The following is a 26,585-nucleotide window of genomic DNA, read 5'->3' on the forward strand; positions in this document are numbered from 1 at the left end:
AAATGGTTAAAGGATAAATAGTTTTTATCATTTGTCTAACTATATATCATTGTTGGGAATAAATTAGTCGGGTTTTTTTCTTACGGTTACTGCTTTATTAACAGATTTTGCAACCTAACCTTTGAATTTAGTTGGAACTTCCCATCTTAATTTATTATATAGATGTGAGTTTGTCTCCAAAAATGTGGGATTTTCCGAATTAAATGAACTTTATCATATACTTTTCAGCATTTAAAATGTGTGAGCATCTTTTAGATTGGAAGTTTATAAACTTTAAAATTGTTACCTCAAAAAGATAGAAACCCCATATTTGTTTTGTAATTTATCTATAGCGAATAATAGAGGTCATCTATAAAATATATGGGAAATTAAAACTCACCCAAATTGTTCTATATAATATCATGTTTAATATTGCATCGAATAGCATGGCAGTCCCAACTGCTGTCCTAGAATTTTGTGTAATAATTCAAAAAATTTGGGTTTGCCTAAACAGTTCCATAGAACAAAACATGTTTCCATTGTTGTAAGGGGTTTGTTTCCCAGAGGAACCATCCCAAATTATTTAAAATTGTTTAGAAATATCTTTAAATTATCAAAAAAACTAGCAAAAATAATATTTCGACACCTATAATAAAATATTCTTACGATATATTTATACAAATATAATCAAAACCCAAAAGAGACATAATTATATATTTTCTTTTAAATACAATTAAAATATCAAGAATATCTAAATATTATTATTTTTACACTAACATAATGTATCAAACAAAAAAGAAGATTAAAAGTAGATATTGTTTTTTTAAACAAAGATATAAAAAAAATATCCATATGTCTCCTGTTAAAAAAAATGAAAAAGATAAAAAATCTTTTGAAATTAAGGTATCATAGATATAGTATAATTATCTTATTAATATGTCAAATGATAAACAAGATATAAAAGTCTTGTCATAAGATTATCCAGGATTTTGCTATGAGGGGGGGGGGGGGCTATAGATCAGTTTTCCTCTTAAATTTTATTGAAGAAGTACTTATTGTAAGCCTTTAGCTATATTAGATTCTTATAAAATAATTCTTAGTTTTCACCTTTTTTTATAAAAATGTTTTTTAATTATCGCCGTAATTTAAAAAGTTATTAACTTTTACTAGTTTCTCTTTCAAATTCTTCTCTATGGTAACTTCGAGGTAGGGAGGGGGATAGGGTTTTTATTGCCTTAAAGTGATAGTTATAAAAACCGGCAAATATGTAAGGGGTCGCCTCTGCCCTTGATTAGGCTCCTGATCTTGTATCCAAGTTAGATACAAGTATTTGCTATAATGCCCAGCTCTGCTAAACGATTTCTATGAAGGTTAAATTTTTATACACAAGATATAAATTTTTAAATAATGTATATATTTGAATCAATTTCAATTGCTGATCTGTGTAAATCAAATTAAAATAATTTATCCATTGTATTTGCCGACTAGGCAACGTTTAGTATTACTTTAAATTATAGGGATTATAAAATAACATATCCATTAACCATCTGATTTTTTTTGAAATATATTTATAGCTCCTAGCCATTTTTGATATAACCTTTGAAAAATATGGGTTCTTAAATATATAAGCCTTACTATAGAATTAATATAAATTAATTTTAAAATGTTTAAAAATCTTCCAAAAGTGCGAGATGAGGAGAAAGAACAAGAATTTGGAAAGGTTTATGGGGTATCTGGTCCAGGTATATTAAAATCAATCCATATTTAATATTATATAAATTTAGTTGTTATCGCTGAGAAAATGTTAGGAGCTTCTATGTACGAACTAGTTAGAGTTGGACATTCAGAACTAGTTGGTGAAATTATAAGGCTTGAAAATGATTTAGCAACAATTCAAGTATATGAGGAAACATGTAATAATGATTTTAGTCAAATTTTAAATTTGTAAACTATGATTTACATGCTTAAAATATTTTAATCTGGCCTATACACCTCAAAACTGCTCCCTCAAATGAAATTTATTGTATAGGAAATATTCGATATGGGAAAAGCTTTTCATTAAAAATATTTTATTATTGGTAATGCAAAGCTTTTAGTGCAGAATTTCTATAGTTTTGCATTCTTTATATCGGCTGATTTTATTGCAGGGTCATTCCTTAACAAGTCGATAATAAAATATGATTCTTTTATAACCCCTTGTGAAATTAAAAAGAAATTTTGTACAAACTAAGATATACATAATCAATTCCATCACAAAATGCCTGTTTTCATAAATATATTTAGCAGCAAAATAGTTTCTATCTAAACACCTCATACCCCCCCCCCCACCCTCCCCTAAAAATTTATCATTATACAGAAGAATTTGAAAAGATAATCGCAAAAGTTTATACCTTTTAAATTAACAATTATAATACAAAATTATAAGAAAAATTTAACATAGCCAAAGGCCTACATACACCATATGATGTGTAATGGTATAGCTTTATTCCGAACCCAGTTTTGGTAAAAATTAAGAAAAACATTTATATTAACTAATGAACTACATCATTACCTTCTAGATACCTAGTTTCTATGATATTAAGCAAAATATTATAATAAGTAAACATTTAATTATAATGGCTCAGGGTTTTTTATTTTTTAAAATGATCTATGATCAATCTAGATTTTTAAAATCATACCATGTTAATTAAACCTAAACCTGTAATTTGTTTTTTTAAAATTCATCAAGTAATAAAGAAAATTTTATTTGTTTTTCTTTTAATATTTCTTTTTACAATTTTATAAATTTTTAGAACCTTATTTTTTTTAATTTAAAATTATTAATCATTTTGAAGAAATTTTTAAAAACATATTAGAAAATATAATATCAAATTAGGAGATTTTGACTAAGGATTTTCACAATTTCCTTCAAAAAAGGTTAGCCATGCACATTTCTTGTAAACTAATTACATATGCTATATAATGAACAAAAATCCTCGTTTTTTATTATTTTTATTAATTTTTATTAATTTTTCAAAGCGAATCTTGGTTTTCCAATTTTTTTACACAGATATAGCTTAGTCATAGTGACATTTTCATAAAATTTTATAAAAATTGGAGAACGCATTATTTTTTATAAAATTTTAAACTGGTGAAATGCAATTATTTGATTCTTTAATCACTTATGGACAATGCTCAGAATAACTATACAAACCAATAATATATTTTTGTTTACCCCCCTTTGTATTGTCCCTGAACCTCAACCTAAGGACAATACTACAGTATCCCTGTCATTAGTGAAGGTCAATGGTCTGGTCCTATTGATCTTTTATTTTTTACAGTCCAGACTATGGTCCGGACCGGCCTTTTATTATTATTGCTTTACTATTCAATTAATATAATTTTTTTGCATATTTTATTTTATGATATTTTTCTAGAGGAGTTATTTTAGATTTTGTTAATTTTTATTTTACAATATGAAAACCATAAGTTTGTCCAAGAAACATTTTACTTATAGTCCCAATAAAAAACAGAGTATGTGTTCACTGCAGTACCAAATTTAATGTATCGTCAGCAATAAGTTACAAAATAATTGTTTATAATTTTTTAAACAATAAATTAATCAAAATAAGCAGTATTATAATTAAAATATTTTGGTTATTATTTATGTAGTTCTATTTCTTATGAAACTGTCTGAATAATTCATTGTCAAAATAACTTAACCCTATTCTTAATAAAATAATTAGGTGCAGACATCTGATAAAATATATAATTCTAATGATGAAAATAGCTAGAGACCAGACTGTGACTTTCACTACCTGTCATTAAACTTTGGATCCTTATCAATCCTGACATTGCGGGTTCTGGAATGAACTAATGAAGCAATAGGGGTTGGGGCGGCCATATGGCTGCTAGCAGCCAGCCTCTAAATTAGTTCATTCTCAATTGGTTTGTCTCAAGATAAATATGAATAATGCACCAAATATTTGATTCACATTTTTGTAGGTATATTTATATTTGTTTAAAATTTCACCAAATCCCAAGGAGTCTGGTGAATCGTGATAGATTTGACATGGAATGAACAGCACATTTATTGATTATTTATATATAATTTACATATAATCCAAATTTATTTAAATTGTTTTTTAAAAATAATGTAATTTAAGCTGGTGTTACAGTAGGAGACCCTGTATTGAGGACAGGTAAACCATTATCAGTTGAGCTAGGTCCAGGGATATTGAGTAACATTTTTGATGGAATTCAAAGGCCTCTTCAATATATACATGATATGAGTCAAAGTATATACATTCCTCGAGGAATTAATATACATGCCTTGAGTAGGGACACAAAATGGGACTTCAATCCTCTATCCAATATTAAAGTAAATACAATTCTTATTCTTAAATAATTTTTTGTATCATACTAATTAATAGTTGAATATAAATTTTCTGCTTTTATTAATTTGTTACTATAAATATGTTTAATTAATTTTATTATAATTAAACAAAATGATTTTATATCTTCTATAGTCATTCATTGTTATGTTTAAACAGATTTAGCAATAATTTGTAAAACCTAGTGGACTCCAATTTCCACTTGTATTATTACTTGTACTTTCTTTTGCTAAAAACCAGGTTTTATGTAATTTCTAAAAACTGACTAAATCAGTAAGCTCTACAAATGTTACCTAGCACTTTCGCCAAAACATGGCAGAGTGGTTTGGCCCTCATTTAGTAATTTCAAGACTTTGTCATATTTGGTTGTCTAGAATTTTGATTTAGGTGTTTTTAAAATTAGTTGAATCGAGGTTTTTAATAATTCTACGTGTACTGACGATTTTTTTCCCCATACATTTAGACTAGCTTTCTACATAGTTGCCACATTTGATTTTAGTCCAACTCAAGGAAATTTTAAATCACATGATTTGTCAGATTAAATTTTATTAAAAACCATTTTTAATATATTTTAACCCTGACCCATATCTTTCAAATCTTTAATCCTACTTACTTGTTTAACTTTAAATATATTTCATTCAATGAAAAAATTTAATTGAGTTGCAAATTCCTTAAGTTGAATTATATTATCACCACATCTCTAATATACCCACCCACCCCTCCCCCCCCCATCATGATTAATTTGTGCTGGCCTTACTGTAATCATATTCTGCTTTGTAAAACCATTTTTTATACCTTTGTATATAAAAATATAATTATTTACAAAAAACAAGGTAGGAAGCCATATAACTGGTGGCGATATATATGCCATGGTTCACGAAAATTCTCTTCTAAAGCACCATATCATGTTGCCCCCAAAATACCAAGGCAAAGTTACTTTTGTAGCACCTCAGGGAAATTATGACATTAGCGTAAGTTGAAATAAATGTAACCTGACTATAAAATGGAAAGGTGTAACTATACCCTTTCAGAAGTCGATCCGATATCAAATTGAAATCCAATGACTGATTTTAATATCTATAACCAGCGTCTACATGACTAGCTACCCCCTCCCCCTAAAAAAATTCCCCGCCTTTGGCAGCTATATTTCTACATTATTAATTATACCTTTTTAATTATAATAGTAGTCCCTTCATAAATTTTAAAAAGAATAATTTAAATTATTAATGTTCTACTAACAAATATCAAAATATTGTGAACGTAAAAGAGTTGTTTTTTAGAACATGAATTTGAATTCAATTAAAAAAACTCACATTTACAATGAATGCATTATTATAGTATATTGTTTGGCATGAATACAAGTTTACTGATAGAATCGCTCACACTTTTAAATTACTTTTAAAAGGATATCAGAAACTGATCCAGAAATTATTATTTGAAAAATAATGTCTATTATGCAATATAGATTTGGTCGATGTTTAGCAATATTATTGTATTATAATAGGTCTATAATAAAAATATTAATTTTTACAGAAATATATTTTGCCCTATTTCATCTAAATATTTAATAATGTTCCTACCCCACCGCTTATGTAGACGCTGTAAGTAACCAATAACGTCGCTAGTTTTAAAATTTAAAAACTAATATTTTTGCTTCAAGATTATCTTTGAGGGGCAAATTTTGATGACGCCCAAGCGAGCCTCTAATAGTCCTTCATAATTACGTCATAGCTATTAACTAAATGTATATTTTTATAAGTCATTTTGATATATCGAATCAAAGATCCTTACATCCTTATTAAAAATTTTAAATTACAATTTTATAATCATTTGATTTTCCCTCTAAAATATTTATCTTAAATCAACTATTTTGATCTGAATAATTAAACAAATATTTATAAGGACGTGGTGTTAGAGACAGAATTTCAGGGTGAAAAGTCTAAATTCACAATGCTTCAAGTGTGGCCAGTAAGGCAATTGAGACCAGTTACCGAAAAATTGGGAGCTAATTTTCCTCTACTCACTGGTCAAAGAGTATTGGATGCTTTATTTCCGTAAAAATATTTATTTATGGCTGATTTTTTTTATCTCGAAAATATTTAAAATGTGATTCATTTCATATAGTATAATTTTACTTTATAGAGAAATGATAAATCATGCTAAGTATACGCATGATTTATCATTAAGAGGTAAAGCAGATTTCCCATCTTTTACTCTTTAATTTTTGTATGTGATGCAATTTTGCGATTGAAAATAAAATGCATGCCAATAGTATAATTTTTATAAAAAGTTGTGTTCAGGGTGGAACCACGGCAATTCCAGGCGCCTTTGGTTGCGGTAAAACTGTTATATCTCAAGCCCTTAGCAAATATTCTAACTCGGATGTCATAGTATACGTAGGTTGTGGGGAAAGAGGAAACGAGATGGCCGAAGTTTTGAGGGATTTCCCTACGGTTCTATATTTATTTTCCTTTTCAATTTTTTCTACCTTCTTTAGTTTATTTTAATTTCTCTACGCCGATTGTTAAAAAAGGAATTAACTATTTCTATCGAGAAATATAAATAATAACATTACCTTTTCCAATCTAATTTATCCATCTTTTCGTTCAAACAATCTTTTGCACATTTAACAATATTTTTAAAAAAATTAATACTAATTCACAGCTAACGGTAGAAATTGAAGGCAAGTCCGAGAGTATTATGAAACGTACTACCCTAGTGGCCAATACATCTAACATGCCAGTCGCTGCCAGGGAGGCTTCTATATACACTGGTTATTGCTACATTTTTCCTCATACTCATTTACAATAAAAAAAATCATGTCTGTTTTTCATAAAAAAAATATGAATCATTTTAGCCCTGCCCCTCCCCAAGTTGCCTTTTTACTCATACTTTTCTTTTTAATATAATTTTGATGCAATTATCTTAAGTTATTTGTTAATGAATGATAGATAATGAAAAGTAAAAATTTTAAAAAAAGCAGCAAAGACTTCCTATTAAACAATAAATATAGCAATAGAGAAAACTAAAAAAAAAGATTTCGTTTTTATTAATATATGTATATCTTAGGTTTTGGTAAATGATATATTTTATTGAAATTTTGTTTTGAAATAAAATATATCAAATTCTTAAAAATTATTACGCGATAAACACAAAATGATTTGTATTTTGAAAATCGCTGCGATTCGCTTTTGCAACTTAAGTCGCGCTCGGTAACTATAAACGCGATATGTTATTTATTGTATTTTGTATTTATCATGGCTAAATCGCGCCACTATGAATTCAAGGGCGATTTGAATTGTTTATTTATTACGGCTACTATCAAAAGGTAGCTTTCTCTCTTTATACTTTGTAAAAAAAATTATACAAAATATTATTTATTAAAAAAATTAATAGTATGAAATTTAAGCATTTTTTTGACATTTTTAAAACAAAAAATAATATTTAAATAAACCGGTTTTCATTTTTTATAATGTTATCAAATGTATAATTTCCAAGATACCTTACTGAAAATTAGTAACCAATAAATTAATTTCAAAATCATATTATTTTATTCAATTAATACGTTAGGAAATAAATGTGATTCGAATTTTATAAAATATTTGTTCCACTTGTAACATAAATTTTATTTTTTTAAAAAAAACTATTTTATGGGATGTTAAACAAACAAATTAATTAGTTCGCTCAATTCCTAACGAAATTAGTCAAGTTAGAACGAGGTATTAGTACATAATACTTCACAAATTCTTTAAAACAAACATCCAAATTATAAATACCAAGATAATCTTGTTAAAATTCTTTATCGTCACTCTTATTAGTCTGATTCATTTATTTTCTATCATAAGGTCGATTTGTATTAATACAAAAAATAATAAAGGTTGAAAATTTCTAATACATAAATAATATGAATGCACAAAAATTATATTACAAAATATTAAATTTATATAACCACGAAAAAATGAATTGTATATGAGCTATGAATATGTAACTAACACCTCAGCCTTCATAGTTCTAAAAATTTCCCACCTTCAGGCTTGTTAGCATTGTTTTACACATGCCTAAAGATTGAATTGGATTAGCCTATTTTTTAATTTATAAAATTGAGTTCATGGAAAATAGAAATGAATGACAGATAAATGAATAAATGCTCATATATATTTGATCATCTTTCATAATTGGAATTTAATTTTCTTTGCAATTGAGCCAATTTTTGGACAAATCGTTTTGAGAAGTAAGATATCTATGTATATTTGAATCCTAATCTCATACTTCTAAAGATATATTTTGTTCTTTTTAGTAGTAAAAAACTTCTCTCATTTCTGCATGTGCTTATGAATTTTATGACCAAAATATGCTATAATTTTATTATATATATTGGGGGGGGGGGGTAAATATATTTTAAAAGTATATAAAACTTTAATAGATTTTTTTATAAGATAATCAATGTACCAGCGTTGATATTTTTATAACCTAATTTAAATTCAATATATACACATTAATTTTTTTCTTCTATGAATAAAACAATAGGAGTATTTTATTTTAATGATCGATTAAGGAAAAAGAGGTAATCTATCTAACCACTAAAATAATACCGGAAACCGGATCATGCTAAACACGCTACTAAAACCTAGGATATTCACTATATAATATTGTTTCCCTAAGAAAGAAAAAGCAATATAGCATTTCTCATGATTTATTTTAAAACTTCATACAAATAGGTATTACACTTGCCGAATATTTCCGTGATATGGGTTACAATGTAGCTATGATGGCTGACTCAACATCTAGGTGGGCTGAAGCTTTGAGAGAAATATCTGGAAGGTTGGCCGAAATGCCTGCAGGTTATATTTATAGAATTATAAATTTCATTATGATAAAGTTAATGATAATATAGAACAGCATTTGACAGACTAAGAACCAGGGATCCAAACCCAACCGTTAAACCGGTATTTTTTATCTAATCTGAACCGCTAAAATATATTCTAACCGAACCTGAACTGAGCTGCTAAAATGCCCGAGAACCGGTTCGAACCTCATGATTTCGTGCTTATAAAATTTTATGAAAGTTTTTACTAGTATATTGCTAAAATTATATTTAGTATCAATCAATTTTGATCGATAAGTGTCAGTCACAATTTTTATAAGATTACTATATTACCATTTTAAAAACATTTATATTATTTTTAAGCTTATAATACCTAGAAAATTAAATCCAATATATAAATTATTTACATATAGTATTATATATTACACATCTAATATTACTGATTGTGACACAACTATGAATAGGCACAACGGAGCAAATCTTGATCACTAGAAAGGAAACCACCCTCTAGAGCTCAATGAATAATATCACAAATAAAACATATAATTTGAATGTAGATTTATATATAAAAATGTTCAAACTGGTTTCGGATCCCTGCCAAAAACTCAATTACATAAATATAATCACATTTTTCTTTAATTTTTTTGGGGGATGGGGGCAATTGTAATTAATTATTAAATTTAAAAATCTATTTACCTAGAATATCTTTTAATTATGAGCTACGATTAATGATTACATTAACGATAATCATATAATTAAATATTTTATTTAAGCACTATTAATTATTGTAAAAAATGCAATAAACGATAGATTCTGGATACCCAGCTTATTTGGGGGCTAGGTTGGCTTCTTTTTACGAAAGAGCCGGTCGTGTTAAATGTTTGGGAAATCCGGAAAGGGAAGGAAGTGTTAGCATAGTTGGAGCGTAAGTCATAATGTTTTATTTGTATATATTATTTTTTGATGCATTCATACTATAAAAGCGAATACATTTGATGCAACAAAATTCATTCGTAATTAATTAACATTTAAATAATTCACTTAAATCTATTCATATTTTACTTTTTTGACTATGGATCATTTATTAAAGGTGGCGCTTTTAAATAATCAGGCCCCTGATATATTATAATTTATCTCTGTTTTTTTATTGTAACTTTTCCTGATTTTGATGTTTAAGATTTGTAAAAAACACTTAGCGATTATAATCTATCGGCTTATACTCGACTAAGCATTGATTTTTTTTAGTAAGTATATTTTATTATATTTTTCAAGCAATTTACAAACGTTACGCGACTTTGAAATAATGTTTCTTTTTTGATTAATTCAGAAATAATTAAATTTTTTAGAGTTTCTCCTCCTGGTGGCGATTTCTCTGATCCAGTCACTTCCGCTACTTTGGGGATAGTTCAAGTTAACCATTCCTTATTATATCAATCTTAATATTAATTGTAATTGTAGTATATAGCTCTCATAAGAATGTTCATATTAGATACGAATAATCGATTATTTTAGATTAAATAATTTTTTAAAATTATTATTCGATACCATTACTAATATTATTCGAATAAATTAAATATTCGATTCGTAAAATCGGAGCACTAGCACTATGTATTCTTATTATATATTGAAAAAAAATATATATTTTAGGTATTTTGGGGTTTGGACAAGAAGTTAGCTCAGAGGAAACATTTTCCCTCTGTCAATTGGTTGATAAGTTACAGCAAGTATTTGAGAGTGTTAGATGATTATTACGATAAAAATTACCCCGAATTTATACCACTCAGAACTAAAGTTTATAATAATATTAATCTTATTATTTGCAGCTTTTTAAATTTATGATCCCTTGAGAAATAAGGATTGCTATTGATGTTTAAAAAACGAATTAATTGATGCTCAAAATTTTTAAAATATTTATTTTTTTTACGCTAAAAATTTTTTACAACCATAAGGGTTTCTGATAGAGCCTTACATTGAGGTTTGAACCAATCTAATCTTAGGATTTTTTTGTTCTGAAAATTTATTTTAGATACAGTCCGATCTGATATTTATTGGATCGTTGACAAGTAACAATATTTTAACGAAGGCAGAAAAATTATCAACAAAAGTATTTGTAATTAGAAGAATTTTTTTTAAAAATCCGAATTGAAAATTATAAATCAAGTCTAATCTAACTGAATTACTCTAGTTTTTGATTATTCACTAGAGTGAATAATAATTTTTTAAGGTACTTGAGATGATTTGCATCTAATTACATATTTTTTTAAAATCATTTAGATATTTTAATGAAATAGCTTACGACAAAGAATATATTACTTTAAATTTATTAGTGCAAAGAAATTTTACAAGAAGATGAAGATCTCTCTGAAATAGTTCAATTGGTTGGAAAGGTTTAAAATTTTTATATTTAAAAAAATATTAGCTCACTTTTTTAATATTATATAAAGGGGTCCCTAGCAGAAGCTGACAAGATAACCCTGGAAATAGCAAAAATAATAAAAGACGATTTCTTGCAACAAAACTCTTACAGCTCATACGACAGATTCTGTCCTTACTACAAAACGGTGGGTATGCTCCAAAACATCATAATGTTTTACGATCTGGCTAGGCACTCAGTCGAAACCACGGCCCAGAGCGAAAATAGACGCATCACTTGGGCTATCATAAAGGATTCTTTGGCCGAAAATCTTCACGCTCTTAGCAATATGAAGTTTAAGGTAAAGAAATAGCTAAATATTTTATAATTTTTTTTGATAGATTCTGATAATATTGATCTCTGAAAGGAGTATTATCAACTCTAAATATTAGAGCTGCACCATTGGTTGATACCAAGTAATCGAAAATTACAGACAGCACTTATAAAATTTTTGTATACCATCGATGTTTTTTCTTGTTAGTCTCTGCCGTTATAATATAACATGGTCGCAGTTGATGTAATAAAATAGTATCCGTCCATCTTTCTAAACCACTGTAATGCCATTTTAAGAGATTGTTTCTGATTTCATGTCTATCCAAAGTGTTTTGTTCCCATCTCTATCAAAGAAGACTAGACAAAGATATTTAAACACTACCACTTACATTCCAAATCTTTCTTATTAGCCTCTCTTACATTGAAACATAACATTTAGAGCGGTGTATTTGATACATATTAGGAAGAGAACATTGAAAAAAGGGACTAAAGATTTCCAATTGATGTAAAATTTCCGAGAATTTAAGTCTTGGGGAAATTCCCTGGAAAATTGAAAGTTAAACACTCAACATAATTTATTTATATATATTTATCATCGCCTGAAAATTAGATTATTTCATCTTCACTTTTTGTATTTATACAGGGGGGCAACATTAAAAATTAGGTTTATATTGTTTTCAATAGGATGGCTAACCGTATATTGGCTCTAATTTAACATATTTTATAAATATATCAGATTTTTTAATGTAAATAGAATAGTATAATTATAAAAATTTGATTTAAGTAAAAAGGCATTTTTGACAAAAAGGTGGATATGATAACCTAATTATTAGGCGACGATATATATAATACAATTAATATAAACAATATAAGTCCAAATAGAAATGAATTTATATTATTAAAGTAGTATTAAGATTAAATAGTAAAATCATCCCCAGAATCAGAAATACATCCTAGAAGAAATATATAACTCTTCATTGGTTGTTCCCATTTTTGAGTGAGAATTTCATCATGTAGATGTTGATTATACCGGATTGAACCAATTTTCTCACTCTTTCATGGTGTAGTCGATTTCTTATCTGCGATTGTTTTTCCAAAAGCAGATCATATTTGCACTGGATGGTGGATTGAGAATAATTTTGCATCTAATATACAGTGTTTGATTTGTATACAAACCCCTTTCCACCAGATTAATGGCGAAATATTTGCAATCATATAGTACAACATTGCCAAAAATCCTTTTTGCACCGATCAGCTGGATTTACCATTCCCTAAATTTAGATTTAAACGATTGCTTAACCTATATAGTGTTGTTGAAAATTCATGGGTAGGCGAGGTTTTGCCAAGATAACATCGGTCTAATAGATTTGCTGCTAAATAAAAATCTAGATAGCAAATATTTTCCTTTTTTTAATATAAGCTTAATGTTTTCAAAGTTATTTTCCGAATTGTATTTGAGTAAAGTTGTAAATTATGTTTTATATCTGTAAAAAACGAAATAAAGAATATTCTCAATTGAAAATAAATCATTTTCTCGGGTATTTATATGCTTACAAGTTGCTTTAAATATGCATCACCATCTCTACCGAAATTCTTAAAAGGGTGCTCTACAATACATTATCTATAGTAAGCAAATCTGGCAGGCCCAAACAAAGGCTTACCTACCCTCCCATACAATAACATAATCATATTTTTGACTGATTTTTTCACAAATTTTGAAATATTGGTAATGTAAAAGCATATTAGATAAATTTTTAAAACTCATCTTAATTTTTTTTTAAAAAAGGTAAATTATACGTAGTAATATTTTCAATACTTATAAGAGAGCCAAATAGTAATAAAAGTTCTGAATAAACACAAATGCACGAGGAGCTTTTAGTATTAATCTTAAATAAAAATTGTTTATAAAAACATAAAAGTTTTTACTATAAAAAATATAAAATATATTTTGCAAGGTTTTCGCGCAAAATTACGTCGAAAAGTTATTCAACTAAAACCTTTAGAGAGCTGAATAATTTAATATTAACCCATCAATATAAACAGGTCAGGCTCGATACTTGATACCTGCCCATCATAATTATAATTGGCTTAAAGGAGTGGGCTTAGAGGGCTCTGGGTTATATGTAAAAGGGTTAAAATTTTATTAACTTTTGTAATCTCTTTATTTGTTTTTTATACATTGCCTGTCTCATCATTCATGCATGATCTATTTTAAAGTATAAGAATGACAATTTTTAAAAATTCCTTTTTTAAACTATATTTTTAAGAATACATATTTATCGACCAAAATTTATAGGACCCATTTAAAGAAGGAGAAGCCAAGCTTAAACAAGAATTCAACGATCAACAAGAAAATATGCAACAGGCCTTTAGAAATTTGGAAGATTAAAAATTGAACGAACTATTTTTATATTTTATCTGCAAAAATATTATTTTTACAATAATATTCTCCTAATAGATAAATCTCATTATTTAAATAATTATATGGAAAACATGTAATTAATATATTTGTAAAACATTAGTTATTTAATGCTATAATCTATCAGGCTTGCTTTCATATATATATTTTTTTCTATTTTAATTAATATTAAATTCGTTGGACCTTAATGTTAAAACATTTTTCCCCCAAACATTCCTATTTTTATAGTTAAATATAATAGTTTTATAAATCTGGTCAATTCAAAATATGAAAAATATGTATTGCATTCATATAAAGCAGGTTTTTTTTACGCTACGGGAACTATATAAAATGTATGTTATAAACAATACTACTCACATTGTCATCCATAATTTATTGTGAATCTGTTGTAAATTAATTTTGTGCTATATGATAACTAATTACAATGTTTAATCTTCAATTAAAAAAGCAATAAAAACGAATGATCAAAAATTATGCAATGTTAAAATTAATAACTCGTTTTATTTGAATCTTCTCAATTCACCTAATTCAATTCCGATTAAAATTTGTAAAATAGTTTGTAGAAGTCGGTTCGAACTCGGTAAAAAGATTTTAAGTTTAAACCCTAAAATTTGCAAATTCTTTTAACCCTTTCGGTCGCGGTAGTGCAAATATAAAACCACCTTTTAACCTTTATATCTTCTAAAGGAGTTGATCATATAAAATGAAACCACCACGAATATATATTAAAAGATATTCTTTTTCATATGTTTGTGGAGGAGTTACTTTTTAATTTTTTTTTTCGCACCTTTATTTCAAAATACGTTTTTTACGGTGATTTTTCTTAAAATTCCAATTTTAATTATAAGTAAGTATATTTATCAAATATTTTTAAATATATATATTCCTCACTATTTTATCTATCTTTCTAATATTTATTTTTGCTCAAATAAATAATATTTATATATTATTTTGATCTTTTTAATGTGGTATATTAAACTAACCACTGCCACTTAACAACAATATTTTTAATATTTATTTTTTTAAATAATTGATAAATTTTGCCAACTCATTTCGCAATAATTTTAGCTTGTTATATATATGGATGATTATCTGGACATTCCATCTGAAGGTTCTTCGTTAGACAACTCATCCACTGATTCCGAAGATGATTATGAATCGGATACACGTTACCAAATTGATAGTGATGATTATGAATCGGATACACCTTATCAAATTGAAATTGATCGATTTAAAAAAGAAAGGTATATATGCTACCGGAACACTAAACAAAAATAGGAGATACTTGCCCATAAAGAATATGGAAACAAAATTAAAAAGAGGTGAGTTTGACTGGAGAAGTGACAAAAATAATATAAGTATAATTAAATGGCGAGATAATCGTGACGTATTTATAATGTCCAATTATATTGATCCGAGATCAGTGGATACTGTGAAGAGAAAAAATAAAAAAGGGGAAGTATTTGACGTAAAATGTCCAATAATGATAAAGATGTATAATAAATATATGGGGTCTGTTGACCATTTCGACCATTTAAAGTCTTTATATGAAATTTCGCGAAAGTGGCGAAAATGGTGGCTACCAATATTCTTTTGGCTGATAGATGCGGCGATTATCAATTCATTCATAATATACAATATTCTTACAGATAATAAACTCTCATCGAAAGAATTCCGAAGACAAATAATTGCTAGCGAATTGGCATACTGTAAAAATGTTAATAGGGATGATAATATTCATAATGATAATAATTATATATCAATGCAAAGAAAAAATAATAAACCTTATATCCTTCCAGAAATTAGACTAAAAAACTCAGCTCATCAACCTCAGGCAGGAACCTCACGAAGGTGTACCTTCTGTAGTACAAAGTTAAATCCCAGAAGAACAAGGTGGTCGTGCAAATCATGCAACGTACCACTATGTCTAAATAAAAATAGAAACTGTTTCGAAAGTTTCCGTAAGGTGTCAATGATATGAATTTAAAACCACCAGGGAGAGCCGCCATTTTGAATTAAAAAACTTTTTTGGTGTGTTTTATATTATATTATACTAGAATCAATAAAAAAATTACTAAATATCGTGTTGCAACATATTAATTTTATGAGGGAACCTAAAGGGTTAAAGCTTAGAATTAGGCAAATTTAAGTTTTTTCCTTTAAAAAAATTATTAGAGGTAGGACTGGTTGTACAAAATTATTTGAATATTTCTATTGAGTCAAATACTTCTATATTTTTTTACCTTTATAAAGAATTCATAGAGGTCATTTTTATATATAATTAATTCTATTTTTGTAGGTTCATCTTATATTATAAAGTTAATTGTGTTTTTATATGTTTACTTTCTACGTTTTAAGAAATATATATAGAGAACTTTCAAAAATAAAAAAATATTTTTCTTCAAGAAATTAAATAAAACAATTTCCAACGCACAAGCGAGTCCACTTCGACAATAGTTAGAACAAAAACGAAATTTTTGCTAGTTATAATTTTAGGCGAGATATAGGGCCGTAGTTACGGGTGGAGGCGGGGGGCATCATATATTTTTAGCCTTCAAATTCTTAAAAAAGAATATTAATTAAGAAATTTCATTCGCTCATAAATTGTTAAATGAAAAAAGAGAAAGATATCTACAGTTTTATTTCCACATCATAAAGACACTCATGCTGGCGAATTCGTCAGTTTCTGTGATTTTTCTCAACCTCTTTTTGAATATGGTTAGTTCAGTGTCAAATGATTCAAATCCTAAATAACCTTACCCAGGATGTACCAAAATAAATCAAACTAACCAAATATAAAGTGTAATACAGGTAATAAATTCACAAAAATGTGGATTTAGCAATTCAGCAAAGGTTATCAGTGTCTATATGGCAGAAAATTTGCTGGAGGCAGACCTCCCTAAAAAAATTCCGCTGCCTTCGGTAGCGATATTCGCCCACCCGCTCTGGTGATATTAATAAAAAGAATCTTATAATAAGCTACCATTTACAATCTCGCAACAAAATTTTATTTATAATCTTTCAGGCCTATTTAGTCTAGAAAAAGCAATTATTTATTGTTGTTAAAGTAGTGTAGCGCGTTTCTTCAGTAGCTTTAGCGCGCTACTTTTAAAAAAATATAGCAAGAGCGGTAGCTCGCTACTAATACGAAAGTAGCGAATACACATAAAATTAATTCTAAAATCATAATCTTTTTACTTAATTTAATTTTGAAATTATATATTTAAAAATCTGCATTATAAATTCAGTTTTCAAAATATTTTGCATATCGACAATAGAGATTAATATTGAAGATAATTTTGCTACAGATCATATCGGCAAAGTAATTTCTGGTGCTAATATGGAATTTCCTTTTCCTGAATTGGCAAAATATTTTAATCTCAATAAAAAATTAATAAAGGATATAAATTTCATTGTAAGATGTGCCAGAAGGTTTTATCATCTAACAACGCTAGTAGCTTCAACGAGGATTTAAAAGTAATATCAAACAAATTAACTATCAATGTGTAGTAGCACAATCCTTAATCTTTAAAATAAAATTTGAATTATCTATTAGAGCTAGGTGAGTTTATTTGAAAGTTGATTTTCTGGAGCACTTCCATGATACGTTTCAACTGGCCATAATACATTATTCAAGAATTATTAGTACAATTAAAAAATACAATAAATAATTCATATTAAATTTTCATTTTATCATCAGACTCAATATTTTATAAATTATAATCTGGATGATCTATTTCTATATATTTATAAGTTTTATCAAGACATGCTAAAAAAATACTTATTTCATCCTATCACATTTTAACCAATTTTGAGAGAAATTGGTTCAATAGATGAAGTTAAAGAGGTGGTCTGGCCAGTCAGCAATCATGGCCATTTAGGCTACTTATCCCCTACATAATTTATAATCTTAGATTGACCATAGCCAGATAAAAAAAGCCACCTTAATTTTTTTCTAATAACACTATTGAAAATCTTTAGACGCATTTTTTTTAAATCTAAAATTAATCAAGTGAATATTTTTGATGATTTTTCTTATATAAAAAATATGTATATTTGACTTCAAGCGCTAGTGTTGAACGATATTTAGTCATAGCTTATCTTATACATTCTGATCGTCTTTCTAGATGAGATAACAGTATGGGAATGTTATTGTTATTGAGATGCAATAAAATAACTTATATTATAAGGTAATGCAATCTTTTCATAATTTGGTTGATAATCACTTTATTTTTATAAAAATAAATATAATTGTTTCATCCCAATCATATCAATCACTCTTGGCACCTTCGGCAAACTCGCCTTAGTATTTTTCAAAAACTTAGGATCACAAATCAGCAAACTCTCAGAAGAACCTCGAGAGGATTTTTTTCTTCGTCAACGATTATCCATAGCGATTCTCAAAGCTAATTATATCAGTTTCAATGGTAGTCTTCTAGCCAAAGAACTATCCTAGACAACATTTACGTCCCTTTTTCATTTTTGTTTCCCTGCGTCACACCATCTCCGTTCTTTTTTTTTAATAGTATTATTATATATTTTTCAAACATTTTTAAATATATTAAAACATAAAATATTATATTTTCGTTTTTTTTAATACTTTATATGATATTCGACTTTTTTATTATTTTTAAAAAAAACATTATAAAATAATTTATATAATTTACAGAGGATTAAAAAATATATATTAAAATGGATACTATAAAAAAAATATATATATTTAAAAAAAAGGTGGGTATATATCATCCAAGAGAAGAGTGAATGCTTAAAAAATTAGACCGGCAAATTTCCAGGGAAATCTGCATTTATTATTTGAAAATTGAAAATAAAGGATTTTAGTTTTTTTTAAATTGTATTAAATGATTATATATTTCTATTTCTATGAAGAATGATCTAAGGGTTTATCCAAAGTCAAAATTTTATTTTTTAAAATATTTATTTTTAAATTTATGAAATCGAACTTGGACTTAAGGCTGTGTTTAATTTCTAATTTTGAAGAAAAAAAACATAAGCTATTTTTAATGTAAAATAAAATAGTTTTAAATCACTTTTTGTCATTTACAAAAATTTATTTAAAAAAAATAATAATAGAAATTAATAAATTTGAATATTTTTAATATAAAAAAAATGGTATTATTATAAAAACAAATAATGAATATATGAGCGCATAATTATAATCTATATTAAAATGGGACAAAAGAGATATGCACGAAAAATTAAATAATAATAAAGACCGGGGATGGTATCGAGGAAAAAAATAAGAAGTAGAAAGAGTCTAGGATAGCTCTTTGGATAGTAGACTACCATTGAAGATGATGTAACTCGCTTTTAGGATAGCTATGGTCAACCTTTGTCGAAGAAAAAATTCCACTCGAGGTTCTTCTGAGGTTTGCAGATTTGTGATCCTAAATTTTTGAAGAATGCTAGGGCAAGTTTGCTGAAGGTGGCAAGTGTGGATGAAATGATAGGAATGAAACAATCGTCATTAGAAATTTCTGTGTGTTTTAAGATTTTAAGTTGTTCCTTCTGGTCAATGATAATCAGAGGGTCAATACATGAATAGTCCCTAACCAATAATTTGTCTCTCCTCCACGGAATTTGAGTGATCCTGTCGGGACCTTTACCGCCTGATCTAAAAAGACTCCAGGGTTTTAATATGGATGACATTTGAGCTGATTATAAGGCATGCTGGATGATTGAATTACAATGCGTATGTCTGATGAATCGACCATTGCAGGAGCGACAATGTAAATGTCTTCCATTCATGTCAATGGGCGAGTTACAACCTGAAAAGATGTGAAGGTGGGTAATGGAGTAGTTTAGACGAATACCGATGGGGTGGGTGAGATCGTTGTTGGAAAGTTGAAGATTGACAGAAGGAATGACCTCGAGAAACTCATGCCCAGTACCATTGAGCAGGGAAGAGAATAGGGTACGGTCAGTAGATTACATATGATAGATAAAAGTTCAACGCAGCGAGTAACTACCGGAGCGTTCCAGTCCTTCTGTCTATGGATTGTGGGGAGTCCACCGAATTTGGTTGGGAGAGAAGCTTGTATCCACGCGGTTTCATTGAATCTGAGATTTACTATTTTTTCGAATTTATTCAAAATTTATTTATTTGGGTAATTTTTATGAAAAAACTAGTAAGTATGTATGTTATTCTTTGTATCTTATTTTATTTTCATTTCTTTCTTTTGTTATTTTTGCAAAAAAAATTATGGAAGATTTCGAACATGTTTCATAATTTTATTAATTTGCGAAAATTTATAAATTTTGAGGTTATTTTAAAACATTTTGGACACAGCCTAATGTATATATGCAAGAATCATTTATTATTTATGAAAAATTCTTTGACTTTGGAGCACTATAATTATTAAAAAATGTACGACGAGTAATTATAATTTTAAAGAGGTATATTTGCTCGATTCTAGAAATCTATAATATTACATTTTAATTAATGAAAAACATTTGTTGTAGAATTACTATATAATATTAGAATAAAATTAATACTGTATATTTTGCACTTGAATAATAAAAATTAATTATGTTAAATTATAATGAAATTAAATTTACATTTATGAGCTGCGAAAAAGATCATTGTTTATTATTAATAATTTGTAGTATTGTTAAACGGCTCTTTTTGAGCCGATTTTTAAAAACGGGTAAATCAATATTTCAACCAGAAAAATATTACGCAAGCCGGAAGATTTTGCTCATAGAAGGAAGAAAGGTCTAGACATATATAATCGAAATCTCCAGGCTTAGGCAATATTTTTCTGGTTAAAATATTGATATAGCCGTTTTAAAAAATCGGCTCAAAATGAGCCATTTAACAACACTAATAATTTGGATAACCTTTTGGATGTCAAAGCAAAGTGTGTTATAATATCATCAATCGTAAATTTTTCAAAAAGATCAATTTTGCTAGATAATAATAAATTTTCTAATAAAAAAAGGTGCGAAATTTTATTCAACATTCGAGTTTGAGTTATTTTCACTATGCTCATAGCTTTTTCGACTGAACAGGAAGAGGGAAAAATATTTCTATTTTGTATCTATTAAGCTAAATATTATCTTATAAAACATTCACTCAATTTGCTTTATTTTGTTCGAATTCTATTTTATCTAATTTGAATATTGATTTCATATTATACAAATCAGCTATAACATTATTCTTTTTTAAATAACTATTAGATATGTAATGTAATTTTAAAATATATTGTACTTATTAGCTACATTTTAAAATTATTTATAGAAACAGTAACTAATATTAACCTCTTAGTCTTTGTAATAAATAATATAGTTAAAATCTGTTTACTTGTAAACTTATTTTTAATAAAATTTTAGGCAAATGGTTTATTTTATTCTTAACTGCAATATATAAATAGGTTAGGATGGGATTGAAATTTATTATTGAATAATCATATATGTTAACCTTTTTACTTTTAGAAAATTATCAAATAAATAATGTTGAAATTGCAAAATATTAATTTGATGTAAAAAAATAAATAAAAAAAATCTTAAAATTCAAAAATATACCTCGGTTTTTATATAATATTTTATTTTATTTATTTTATTTTATATTATTTTAATTTAGTATGATATATATGTAGTTATTATTGATATAATGGAAATATATTTATGAAAATAAAAGTAATATCTTGATTTAAAAAAAAAAAAAAAAAAATAATAAAAAAATAAAAAAATAAAAAAATAAAAAAATAAATGGCTTTGTTAGTTGACAGATCTTTTTTCTTTAATTGTCAGAATAAATCAACGATATACATCATAATCGTAACAATTATTGGATTTAAAAAGATTATAATTCAAGTTAAAAACTACCCCCACCCTCACCCCAAATCAATATTTTGGAGGCATTTGCCCCCCTCTCCCAGTCATGTAGACATTGCAGGGTTGTTAAATCATGAATCCTCAAAAGCAGTGGCATAGCCAGGATTGATCCATGGGGGTGGGGGAGGGGGGGTTAAAAATATTTTGGGGGGCTTCGCCCCTAAAATTCTATTTTAAAAATTTGCCAATATTATGTGCTTTATTAGTGTCTAACCACTATAGTAGCCAGCATAAATGAAAAAAATATTAGTAATAAAATTTTATCAATGTTTAGTTAATTGTAAATTAATTCAATCCATTCGGGGTAGAAAGAAGAAAAAAAATCATCCCCCAAACCTCCCATTTTTTATGATCATTCAATATATCTTATTCTATGTTAAAAATAATTATTTTAATTAAATTTTTACATATAACAAAATTTTGCAGAGAATTTCATTATAAATAATACCCCTTTATTTAACTATGTATTTATTTTACTAATAATATACAATAAAATAAATTTCAAAATGTAGAAATTTTATAGATTATATTAAAAATTTATTATAAATAACTATATTTAAAAAAAAATAAAATTACAATAGAATATGAGTAATTCTTGTACGGTATTTAAAAAAATCGAATTTAACAATTATCATTAATACAAATGAGTATATTAACAAAACATAAACAATTCTTATTAGAGATCTTCAAAAGTAGGAAAATCGGGTTCGGGCTGAGTCAATATTTTTTAAAAATTCTCTGGCCGGGTTGGGTCGGACCTTGGAAATATTTTTAAAAATATTTGATTTTATTTATAAAAACTAGACGCCATATAACATATTTTTTTTATTTTGAGTAATTTTAAAAATAAATTTCTATATTTAAATAAATTCGGGCCGGGCCGACAAAATTTTTTAAAAATATTTCGCGTTCAGGCTGGCCTGCAAAACTTTTTTAAAATAATTTCTAGATGAGCCGGGCTTGTAAAATTAGGTCCGATGCAGATCACTAATTTTTATTGCAAATGCAATATTTTTAATAAAAATAGTATAATATATAAGTATTATAACCAAGAATTTATTATAATTACGTTTTGAATATAAACATTTCATGACTAAGAACATATTATAATCATATAGAAATTTTATGATTTGAATTTATAAAGAGAGATCTACTTTTTTCTGAACTTAACCAATTCATCTAGAATCAAATTTTTGTCTAGAATAATCTCTATATAAATATTTAATATTGCGAATCCATTTAAATGGCTTTCACCGGTGCTATTTCTTAAATAGGTTTTTAATCTTTTCAAAGTTGAAAAAGAGCTTTCATTAGTGCAGGTGATCGGTAAGGTAGCTAAAATAAAAGGCAATGTTATAATATTAGGCAGTGAATCTAAAGCGCAATTACACATGGAAAGGGCCTGAAAAGCATTTTTTGACCTCAAAGAGTACTCTATTCTGTCAAGATTTTTATACCAAAATTCGATATAACAAAGTAACTTATACGATCCTGATAATTTATCATAAAAGTCTAGGATTTTCTTAATATCCTCTCATTTCAAGTGTATTCAGACTCAACCTGTAAAAGAAAATAAAAGCTGTTTAAAATAAAATTGTGACTAATAAATCTTTTCTTTAATTCAAATATAGCTGTATCAATGGGGAATAAAAATATTTATTTTGAAAATCCTTAATCGTAGATACATCAATATTTAAGCGATTGGACTATCTAGAAACTACTCTAGAAAATCTTTAATCCCAAACATACATATTAGATCACCTTTACTTTCTCGTTATATTTACCAAATTAAATGATTTCTCTTTTATTTAAAAATTATAAAAATTTAATTAAAATTTTTAAAACTATCTAATTAGTTTAACAATATAAATTTTATTATTAAATTTATAAATATCTAATTTAACTATGAAAGAAAAAATTTACAATATATTTTTATTGTTATTTAATATTTTACATATAATTTTTAATATATATTTTTAAACCATGTATCATTTAAAATTAAAAATTTTTATTTGCTTTTTTAAATATATTTCATTTTGATATCGTATACATTATTCTATTTATAAATTGAAACCGTTTTTAAATAAAATTATTGGCAATAAGAAAAAAATTTTAAATTTTTTTTTTATAATAAAAAATATTTTTTCGGAGGTTATAAGAAGCCCCCCCCCCCTCCCCCCTTGTCTACGCCATTGCTCAAAAGGTAATTTAAATTCAATGGCAATGTGGCGATAGAAATTGTAATATAGAGGAGCACGGAAATATCTACAATTCTGGTAAACAAATAAGATGAGTTTAATCGATATTTGATTCAATACAATTTCTCACCATACAAGAGCTCCCTTTGATAGAAATATAATTTATTCTTCAGGACTTTTATTTGCTATGTTTTAATACACCTGCCATAAATATGAAAAATTAATAAAAAAATAATATCAAAAAATGAACCATAATACACATCACTCCAAGATTCAAAATGAAGTCATTGGCAGAAATGAGGTTGGAATTTGTGATCTGCATCGGGCCTAATTTTTCAAGCCCGGCCCGAAATTTTTTTAAAAAAGTTTTGCAGGCCCGGCCCGAACCCGAAATTTTTTTAATAAAAAATTTACCGGCCTGGCTCGGCCTGAATTTATTTAAATATAGAAATAAATTTTTATAATTACTCAAAATAAAAGACATATGTTATATGTCGTAATAAATAAAATCAAATATTTTTATTTCAATATAAAATTGATAAATTTTAGTGCTGTGAAGTAACGTCAAAAAAGGAACGTCATTCGTTACCTCCTACTTGAGGTAACAAGTAACGGTAACACGTTTCTTTTTTTTGAGTAACAGTAACGCAAAACGTTACTCGTTACTTTATATTTTTTCTTAAATAATATCAACAAAAGAAAAACATATTTTATTGTATTATAAAATTACTTTTATTTATTTTTTAATTCTTAATATAAATAATTTAAGCCGAGTTTTAATTCATATCAACCACTTCCTTCATTTTTATTTTAAATTCTCGTTCTTAAATTTTCTGTTGAAATTAATATTCAATCAAAAAAGTAAATGTTAATAATGATATTATTTCTTATAATTTATTTTAAGAATATTATGTCCATAGTACTTACTTCTTCAGGTGAAGATGATTTAACCTCTGACCCCAATTTGAAATATATTTTAAACCAATAAAGAAAATTAATGGTACCAAGTCTACACTATGTAAATGTAAATTATATCCCAACACCAACCTCAATGTCCAGCAGTTCAAACTTAAAAAAGCATTTGAAGGTAAAAAGATGTATCCTTTCATAAAATTTTGAAAAGCTAAATCGTGGAATTAAAATATAGTAGGGTTGTGCCGATATTAAATATAGGATCGGCACCGATATTTAGCGTTTTCCAAAAATATCGGATAGGGCCGATACCTGTAAAACTTTATCCGATCTTTTTACTTTTCTTTTTTTTGTTATTTTATTTTATGTTATGTATATTTATTTTACATATAATATTTTCTAAATAATTTTTTTTTAAACAATGCAAATGCACAACACCCTCTAAATTTTATTCTTTTTTAAAATAGATTTATAGTATTTTAAAAGTTTTTTTTAGAAAAATAGAAGGAACACTCAAAGTTTTAAATATTTTAAATCTTTTTAAATAATAACGCCAATTTTATTATTTTTACTTATAATAAAATTATTTTAAATATGGTATCTGAATAATGGAAATATTTTACAAAAGACAAAGATAATTTTACAAAATGCGTCTGCGGAATCATCTGAGTTATCCTTCAGTACAGCAGGGGATAATACTCCATATCGTAGAAGCTTATTGTCAGAAAATCTAGAGGCTTATTTAGTTTAAAAAAATATATTATAATTTTATATATTAAATACAATATTATAATTCATATCAACATAAAATGGATATATTATCAAATATATGTTTTTTAAGTATAGTCTTAATTGTAGAAATAAAAAAAATTAAATTAAATGCATAATTTGATTTTTTGCATAAAAAATATTGATTTGTTAATTGCATTTGGTTCAAAGGGGGGTGATGAAAAATCAATATAAATATTGAATCGGTATCAGTATCGGTTTGGTTTTGAAGCAATATCGGATCGGATCGGTGAAAAATATGTGGATCGATAAAACCCTAAATATAAGCAATTTTATACTACAGTATTGGGCTGGGAACCAACATTAAAAACCCAAGATTAACAATATATTGGTATTGGTTCAAAGTATTATATTGAGTTTTTTATATCTTCTATTTCTTGTTTTAGTATTCCTATTGGTTTAACTATAATTGTTAATTAATTTAAAGAATAAAAAATAGTGATTTTAAAAAGCTTTGTTTAAATAATATATATATATATGAAATAGTGGCCTAGCCAGGATTTATCCAAAAACAAAATTTTACAGAGAATTTCATTATAGATTTTATTTA

At 26.6% G+C, this 26,585-nt stretch overlaps 1 protein-coding gene across 1 annotated transcript; it reads left to right on the top strand.

The window, feature by feature from the left end:
• Window positions 1–1,513: 1,513 nt before the first annotated feature.
• LOC135930410 (V-type proton ATPase catalytic subunit A-like) lies at window positions 1,514–14,776 on the top strand. Its single transcript, XM_065467202.1, has 14 exons — window positions 1,514–1,721; window positions 1,764–1,892; window positions 4,125–4,339; window positions 5,186–5,323; window positions 6,255–6,406; window positions 6,643–6,805; window positions 7,017–7,125; window positions 9,071–9,193; window positions 9,988–10,102; window positions 10,524–10,587; window positions 10,825–10,968; window positions 11,505–11,564; window positions 11,622–11,891; window positions 14,160–14,776. The coding sequence occupies exons 1-14, from the start codon at window positions 1,643–1,645 to the stop codon at window positions 14,250–14,252; spliced, it is 1,854 nt and encodes a 617-aa protein (XP_065323274.1). The 5' UTR covers window positions 1,514–1,642; the 3' UTR covers window positions 14,253–14,776.
• The last annotated feature ends 11,809 nt before the right edge of the window (window positions 14,777–26,585 follow it).

This window comes from Gordionus sp. m RMFG-2023, chromosome 5 (assembly GCF_954871325.1).
Source record: "Gordionus sp. m RMFG-2023 chromosome 5, tfGorSpeb1-WG-v2, whole genome shotgun sequence".
Classification (NCBI taxonomy): domain Eukaryota; kingdom Metazoa; phylum Nematomorpha; class Gordioida; order Chordodea; family Parachordodidae; genus Gordionus; species Gordionus sp. m RMFG-2023.